Below are 7500 nucleotides of genomic sequence, written 5' to 3' on the forward strand. Positions count from 1 at the left end.
CACTCAGGAGGGAAGTTTCTGGGTGACCAACTCACCTTGCTGAACTGGCAGACGACATGTTTGATGATGTTGGTCGGCGCGTCGTAGAGCAGAGACTCCAGTGCCGGCAGGAAGGTGCACTTCTGTAGGATCATCTTCAGGGACTTTTTACTCTGGTAAAAGCAAGGAGGATCAACGTGGAATTGTGGATATGCTCGACTTTTTGCTGATGGCAATGAGCGTACTTTGGTCTGCAGGTCTTCTGAGCTGCCGGCGTCCGTGTAGAGTAGCAGCAGCTTGGGTAGCAGATTGGCGGTGGCGACGGCCTTAGCGTGCACAGGCGTGTGGTGTCCTATCTGGCCTATGCACCAGGCGGTGGCCGCTTTGATGTGGTGTTCCGTCTCCTCTGAGAGACACAGAGCCAGCTGGAGCAACCCCTGTGAGACACGAGGCCTGTCATGTGGCACACAGTTGCCCCTCGCTACATTGCGCTTCAAAGTTGGGGGTTAAATCACCAAAAATGATTCCCGGGCGTGGCGCCGCTGCTGCCCACTGCTCCCCAAGGGGATGGGACAAATGCAGAGGACAAATTTCACCACATCTAGTGTGTGTGTGACAATCATTGGTACTTTAATCTTTAATCTTAATCTTAAAATATTGCAGTTTCGCCACATCGCTGATTTTTTTTTTTTAAAGCATATTCTACAACTGTGTTTTTTAACCATAGGGCCCATTGTTGGGTCGCAAGCGCTGCGTAGAGGGCTGGCAAAAATATCTGCTTCTTAGCTGTGGTCCATATGGACCGCAGCAGCACTCAGTTGTAATCCACTTTTCCACCTCTGAGGATATCAATATCAAACAGAAAAACTCTGGAACCAAAGTCATAGAGAAGTTTCTTAAGCGCAAAAATTATGACTAAAGTGGTGAAGCTGTATTTTCATTTGCACATTAATTGTATTGACATTTTAGTTCAAAAAAACATTTATTATTAATTTAGTCTATTTATTTTAGCACTACAAAATTGTATGTAAATGTATTTTTCCTCAGTTATTTGAGTGCCTTCTTATGCAGTGTATTTGGTTAGTAATACTTTTTTAATCAGCCTCACCTAAGCCTAAGGTTTGTGTTGAATAATTATTTGTGATTACCACATGGTTTCATATCATTTGACAAGGTTGTAAACTGTAAGTCAGTTTGCTAATTATTGAATACGATTAAAGGTTACTAACTCAGTGAAAAAATTTAAGTAGGCCCCGGGCTCCTCTGTGGCGGGAAAGTTGGGCCAAGAGGTCAAAAAGGTTCTACAACATATTTGCCCTGATTTAAGCATTTTCAAACATGAAAATGAACCAAATATATAAATATTGCAGTATTATTGGCCACAAGATGAGACCAGACCAATCAGAACGCGTTGATTTAAATCCCAAACTTGACAACATCTTGGAGACGCCATCTGCTCTGCATGGCGGCGGAGTATGATGAATTTGAGGACCAGAAATAGGCAATTAGAGGAGAAACTTCAAATTAGCTTTCGCTCGCTTAAACACATTTTAATCAAGATTGTTTTCCCTGGCTGGAGCGATGTGACAGGGTGTTGCTTCGAGATTCTTTTAGAGGACAGTGCAGCAAAGACGCAACAAACCTGCCTGTCATGTTTGGAAATTTAGAAGGATGTTATGCAAAATTAAAAACAATCAAAAATATTTTCAAAACACTCATATTTTACATTATGCCATTTTTTTAAGGTAAAATATATTGTATTTATTCTGCATGTGGACCACATTTAGGTGGTTTCTTGTTTGCTAAATTTGCCCCTTTTATGGCCAAACATTGCCCCTAAAACTATATAGTCTGTTTGGTTTGGTATTAATTTATATCACACATTCATATAATTATGTTAAATATGTAATAAATATGGTTCATGCCATATTTATCATTTCACATATAAACATGTCCAAAAAGGATATATTTTTAAATATATAATCATGAACATATGTTTTCAGTTTCTGAATTTGTAACAAACAACCCACAAAAATAAAGTTATCATAAATAAATCCATAGTTACATTAACATATCATTAATAAATTGTATTTCACATGAATTTCTGACTATGTGACATTGTTCAGAGTGTTTGTAAAGTAAAATTAGAAGAAGAATCCTGATCTTCAACTTTATCAATAAATGAGACAGTTTCTTAAACTGAATCATATTAGTACATTGTTTCAATTTGTTGCTTAATCTAATCCATAATTCAATTCCAAATACTGATATGCTAAAGGTCATATGTGCATACAAATATTTTAATTTGCATTTTTTTCCTCTAAGGTTCTATTTCTCCTTTTTTGTTGAGAAGAATTGTTGTACATTCTTGGGTAGCAGGTCAGAATTTACTTTATGCATAATTCTGTTTGAACTGTGCCTAATCATTGAATTGCAATAGTTTTCTTTATTATTTTAACTGGTCTTTTTTGTAACATTGTTAGTGAATATACTTTTAGTTATATCCCCATATTTTTACACAATAACTCAGATATGGTAACAGATATGGGGAGCAGTATGGAGTGATTTTTGGTCCAGAACATATTTTGCTTTATTCGTTATTGAAGTATTTCTTATGTTGTATATTTTCATGAGTTTTCCCAGCTCATTTAGAGTCTATTATTAGACCCAAAAAAATTGATTTATTTTACCCTTTCAATATCTACTATATTGGTATTTATGTTGGACTTTCCCTTCCACTGTTACCGAATAAGATTATTTTAGTTTTACTGAGATTCAAAGATAGTCTGTTTTTGTCAAACCATCTTTTTCATTTGTTCATTTCTTCTCATTATTTGTATAATCTTCTGTGTGTTCTTTACTGTTGTTTGCAAATAGTATCTTTAGGTCCTTTGTAACTTTACAAATGTCGTTTGTATAAAGACTGAACAATTTTGATCCCTGGGTTAGATATATTTAGCGCTGTAGACGTGTCACATATTACTTTTGTTGGTTAAGTAGCTTCTTACCCAATTGTCCTACAGTTTTAATTAAGATATTATGATGAATTAATCTATTAACACTACAGATTCACACTGTTAACGATCTATTGCATCGGTAATTTCCTCTGTTATTTCCATTTGTGCCATCGATGTTAGCTCTGTATCTGTATTGGTTGTCTACAAGTGTACACTTTTTATTATAAATTAAATATAGTGCCCAAACAAAGAATCCACACATTTTTGACTCAGATTCTGTACTGTTTTTGTACAGTATGATTGCAAAATAAGCCACCATGGGGCCAACAAAAAGTGCGAGTGCCAGCCCTTTGATAAAGAAGGTGAGATACACGATGGAATTCAATACAGTATTTGATCTTTTCTTCATGTAAAACTATGATTATTTCGTTTTAAAATGTGTTTTGGGCAACCTCATTGAATTTACATCATTTCTTGTAGGCAAAGTTGTTTTGATTAGGTCTCCGTCTAACCTTTTTGGAACGGATCACAAACAAAAATCCCCACACCTGAGAAAGAATGACAGCCATGGCCAGGTTCTCGCTGTGCGCGGCCACATATCCCAGCATCATGATCCCTGGCAACCTCAGACTTCCACGACTCTCGCCAAGGTAGGTGATCACTTCTGAGGTTCCGCCACAGTTCACTATCACCTGGGACAGCTGCAAAGACACACACCTGTTGGGTGTATGTGTGTGTGTGTGTGTGTGTTGTACGAGGGCGCCATACCTCAGGGGTGTGTTTAACCACCTCCCTCATTAGGATGGTGACGTTCTTTTTGACGCACTCGTCCGGGTCCCTGAGGCACATCATAGCCGCAGGGAAGACGTCGGCCTCGATCACCATCTCTGCCAAACACACCGAGTGTTTGCTGATCTGGCCCAGAGCGGAGAACACCTGCCTCTGGACATTTACAAAAACACACTTATTGCGTCGTGTGTTGGTTGAAGTAGCAAGAAACTTAATAGATTGTCCATGGTTACCCTGAGTTTGGTGTCTGGGTTGAGGATCATCTGTGCCAGGTGTGCGATGGCGCCTGCCTCCACCACGATCTGAGCCAATTCCGGCGTGTGTTTGGAGATGTCGCTGAGTACCGAGGCGGCGATGCGTTTGAGGGCGATCTCGGGCTCCAGGAGGCACAACACTAGCATGGGGACGGCACCTGCGTCCACGATGGACTGGGACAAGGCTGGACCGTAGAAGTCCACGTGGATAAATATTGAAGGGCAGGAGGAAGGTGTCTGTCTACCTTACCCTCGTTATGTCGCGCGATGTAGCCTAGCGCCCAGGCAGCGGCTTCTTTCACGCCGGGGTCAAACTCTTCCAGACAGAGAACCAGAGCGTCCACGCCCCCGCTCGTCACCACCGCCTGAGCCAGCTCAGGGGAATGTTTGGCCACTGCTCGTAGGACGAACGCTGCTGCCTTCTTATATAGCCTCTGCAGGCAAAACACAGCAATTGTCATTTTAATGTCAATTATTGCCCAATAATTGCATCACTTTCACAGCAATAGTAATCTCTACAGTAATTTAATGCAACTTCAGAGTTGGGATTTTACATTTAATTACACTAAAGTTACAACTATAGGCAGTGAATATGCAGTTAAATTACAATAAAGTTACTATATGCTGTGAATTTACAGTAAATTAAAATAGTTGCAACTATATGCTGTGAATTTACCGTTAAATACAATATATGAATTTACAGCAAACTACAATAGTTACAACTATATGCTGTGATTTTACAGTAAATTACAATAACTGTGAATTTACGGTAAATTACAATAGTTACAACTATATGCTGTGATTTTACAGTAAATTACAATAAATGTGAATTTACAGTAAATTACAATAGTTACAACTATATGCTGTGAATTTACAGTAAATTACAATAAATGTGAATTTACAGTAAATTACAATGTTACAAATATATGCTGTGAATTTACAGTTAAATTACAATATGTGAATTTACAGTAAATTACAATAGTAACAACGATATGCTGTGATTTTACATTTAATTACAATAAATGTGAATTTACAGTAAATTACAATAGTTGCAAATATATGCTGTGATTTTATATTTAATTACAATAACTGTGAATTTACAGTAAATTACAATAGTTGCAACTATATGCTGTGATTTTACATTTAATTACAATAAATGTGAATTTACAGTAAATTACAATAGTTGCAACTATATGCTGTGAATTTACAGTTAAATTACAATAAATGTGAATTTACAGTAAATTACAGTAGTTCCAACTACATGCTGTGAGTTTACAGTAAATTACAATAGTTGCAACTATATGCTGTGATTTTACATTTAATTACAATAAATGTGAATTTACAGTAAATTACAATAGTTGCAACTATATGCTGTGAATTTACAGTTAAATTGCAATAAATGTGAATTTACAGTAAATTACAGTAGTTCCAACTACATGCTGTGAGTTTACAGTAAATTACAATAGTTACAACTATATATTGGGAGTTCAAACCCCGGCCGAGTCATACCAAAGACTATGGCACCTGTTACCTCCCTGCTTGACACTCAGCATCAAGGGTTGGAATTGGGGATTAAATCACCAAAAATGATTCCCAGGCGCGGCCACCGCTGCTGCTCACTGCTTCCCTCACCTCCCAGGGGGTGAACAAGGGTGATGGGTCAAATGCAGAGAATAATTTTGCCACACCTAGTGTGTGTGTGACAATCATTGGTACTATAACTATATATATATATATATATATATATATATATATATATATATATATATATATATATATATATATATATATATATATATATATATATATATGCTGTGCATTAACAGTAAATTACAATAAAGGTACTATATGTTGTGATTTTACATTTAACTACAATAATTGTGAATTTACAGTAAATTACAATAGTTACGACTATATAGAATAAAATAGAAAGTACTTTATTGATCCCTGGGGGAAATGCTGTGATTTTACAGTTAATTACAATAAATGTGAATTTACAGTAAATTACAGTAAAATTATGACTCTATGCTGTGATTTTACATTTAATTACAATACATGTGAATTTACAGTAAATTACAAAAGTTACGACTATATGCTGTGATTTTACAGTTAATTACAATAAAGTTACAATGTGATTTTTGTGTTAGCAATTCCTTTTAAACAGAAAAGGGGTACAACTAAATGATCACTGATTCTACCTACTCCTTTTCGAACATGTGATGTACAGTAACACATCGTAAATGTATGTGTGTTCCAAATCAAACAGCATAACAATAATGTTTGTAAAGATATAAGATATTCACTTTTGAGATGCAATAGAGAATGTGTTAACACTCCCTTTCACAAAAAGTCCTGAATCTATTTGTCATACCTCAAAGTTTCTTATTTTTATTTAATTACTTGATTTTGAACACAACAAACCAAAAATTCTCTCCATCTCCACATTTGATGCAAACAATAATCTCTAATACAATATCGTCATCTGGAAAAATGACAGTAACAAAAGATGATTTAAAAAAAAAACATGAAGAACTACTTATTTTTTTTCTTTTGACTATACGACTGCAAAATAAGTCGCCAGAGAGCCAAGGAAAGTTGCGAGTGCCAGCACTCTGATAAAGGTGAGAAACACTATTGAATATCACGTCTGCGCCAACCAGTTTCCAATAAGTATCATTTGTATGTATTGTGTGCAATGAGGGGGCGACTTGTCCAGGGTGTACTGCCCGAATGCAGCTGAGATAGGCTCCAGCACCCCCTGCGACCCCGAAAGGACAAGCGGTAGAAAATGGATGTATTGTGCAGTGTTCTTGGAATACAAAGCTATTTTTTTCTCTATAAAATGCTTTAAAAATGTTTCAGGAATTGTATGAGTCGGTCTTCGTCTCACCTTTTTGGAATGGACTAATCATGTCTACAATATAGTCTATAAAATGACTTTGTTGTGTAATATACACCAATCTGCATAGTGGACCCTGTACACTTCCTGTATCGTATCACATCAAATTGTGCAGGTTTTTCTCCTTTAATGCCACTTCCATCCTTACTGTAACACTGCCTACTATAACATTAACCACACTGGACTTACATTCTGCAGGGTGAGCGAGCGGATGAGTTGAGGCAGGATGTCTTCCTTCACCAGGGACTCTGCCAGGTCCGGGTTGTGGTCGGCCAGGCGACCGAGAGCCAAGGCTGCCTTCTGCTGGATGCCAGGAACCACATCCAGCATGAGGGGTCTCAGCATGGACATCACACCTTTTGCAGGTGTGAATGCTGCACAGTCAAACCTCGTCTTGTTAGCCAAAGACACGCCATTTTCTTACCTGCTTTCTGGAGGATTTCTATGTTTTGTGGTCGATCTGCAAGATCAGCAACCGTTTGCACAAACTGCATTCTGGATTTGTTGTACTGCTCGAAAACTGCACGCACACGCACACACACACACACACACACGCACACACACACACACACACACACACACACAGGAAGTGATTATTCAGCGCAATAACTTATAATTATCT

General features: G+C 37.5%; 1 protein-coding gene across 5 annotated transcripts in view; it reads right to left on the minus strand.

Moving 5' to 3' along the window:
• Window positions 1-7500, minus strand: part of spag6 (sperm associated antigen 6) — an 8514-nt gene that overhangs the window by 645 nt on the left and 369 nt on the right. For 3 of the 5 annotated variants that reach the window (XM_062022031.1, XM_062022033.1, XM_062022030.1), the window contains 8 exons: window positions 7303-7398; window positions 7068-7252; window positions 4230-4413; window positions 3959-4164; window positions 3705-3878; window positions 3485-3637; window positions 225-416; window positions 36-152 (listed from right to left, as the gene is read on the minus strand). In XM_062022031.1, the coding sequence (XP_061878015.1) occupies window positions 36-152; window positions 225-416; window positions 3485-3637; window positions 3705-3878; window positions 3959-4164; window positions 4230-4413; window positions 7068-7252; window positions 7303-7398 (1307 nt within the window). The remainder of the gene's footprint in view (window positions 1-35; window positions 153-224; window positions 417-3484; window positions 3638-3704; window positions 3879-3958; window positions 4165-4229; window positions 4414-7067; window positions 7253-7302; window positions 7399-7500) is intronic. The other 2 variants (XM_062022034.1, XM_062022032.1) reach the window with 1 other exon arrangement.

The sequence above is a fragment of the Entelurus aequoreus genome, linkage group LG15, assembly GCF_033978785.1.
Source record: "Entelurus aequoreus isolate RoL-2023_Sb linkage group LG15, RoL_Eaeq_v1.1, whole genome shotgun sequence".
NCBI classification, from domain to species: Eukaryota; Metazoa; Chordata; class Actinopteri; order Syngnathiformes; family Syngnathidae; genus Entelurus; species Entelurus aequoreus.